This window comes from Echinops telfairi, unplaced genomic scaffold, assembly GCF_000313985.2.
Source record: "Echinops telfairi isolate 266 unplaced genomic scaffold, ASM31398v2 ScPeMD7_443;HRSCAF=831, whole genome shotgun sequence".
Taxonomy (NCBI): domain Eukaryota; kingdom Metazoa; phylum Chordata; class Mammalia; order Afrosoricida; family Tenrecidae; genus Echinops; species Echinops telfairi.
This window is the reverse complement of record NW_022104341.1, coordinates 74355333-74356267: the sequence shown is the minus strand read 5'-3', so window position 1 is coordinate 74356267 and position 935 is coordinate 74355333. Positions and strand designations below refer to the sequence as shown.

The following is a 935-nucleotide window of genomic DNA, read 5'->3' as shown; positions in this document are numbered from 1 at the left end:
GCCACGTGCGTGCAGAGCGGAGCATGGCGCCCCTCCACCGTCCTCCCACCCAGGGCCCGAGCGCCCCGGCGGCCACTCACGGCAGTCGTCCTCGTCGCTGTTGTCCGAGCAGTCGTCGTCCTCGTCGCATCTCCACACGGACGGGATGCAGCGCTCGTTCCGGCACCGGAACTGGTCCTCCTCGCACTCCTTGACGGGCCCTGCGCGGAGGACCCGGGAGAGGGGGCGTGAGCCCACATGCCGCCAGCCCCAGCCCGCGCCTCACCGTGCAGCGCCTCGCCGCAGAAAAGGGTGCGCTGGGCTGGTGAAGAAAGCGGGGTGACGCTGGAGCTAAGGACCCGCAGGCCCCCGCGATCCCGCGGGAGAGGGGTCTCTCGGGATGGAGGGCCGCCGCTTCGGGGCTCGATGGGCACACGCAGTCGGCGTCACACACTTGGGTCTACCCTCCATTTACACACTCGCCCGCACACGCGGTCTGCAGCCAGAGATCCACGCTGACAGCGACCAAAAAGAGGCACCTCCCCGCCCCCAACGGGCGCCGTGGCACAACACTGGGAGTCGCGGGCGCACCCCCCTCGCGTGCAGCCCCTTTCTGCGGCGCGCAGGGGGTCCCCGGAAACGCATTGTCAGGGGGGAAGCCGCGGGGCTCTGCTCGCCGCGGCGGCGGCGGAGCGCGCGCGTCCAATAACCCCCCCATGGCGAGAATCACACGGCTCACCCCAAACCACCAGTGACCGCCCTGCCCCCGCGACAAAGTTCCCGGCAAGGCCCCAGCTGCGCGCGTCCCCCCGAGTCGGCGTCCGGAGCGAGCGCCAAGCCCTGCACGCCGGGGAGCAGGGAGCAGCCAGGTCCCCGGGAGCTTGCGCCCCGAAGCGTCCCCGCGCCCCGAAGCGCCCGCACCCCAGTCCGCCCGGCCGCGCTTTGTTGGAGCCCGG

The 935-nt window shown here is 72.4% G+C and overlaps 1 protein-coding gene across 1 annotated transcript in view; it reads right to left on the bottom strand.

The window, feature by feature from the left end:
* Nucleotides 1–697, bottom strand: part of LRP8 (LDL receptor related protein 8) — an 87097-nt gene extending 86400 nt beyond the window's left edge. Inside the window, exons 1-3 of the mRNA XM_045291755.1 lie at nt 571–697; nt 266–301; nt 81–200 (exon numbers count right to left, since the gene is read on the bottom strand). Coding sequence (XP_045147690.1) covers nt 81–200; nt 266–301; nt 571–697 — 283 coding nt within the window. The remainder of the gene's footprint in view (nt 1–80; nt 201–265; nt 302–570) is intronic.
* Nucleotides 698–935: the final 238 nt, after the last annotated feature.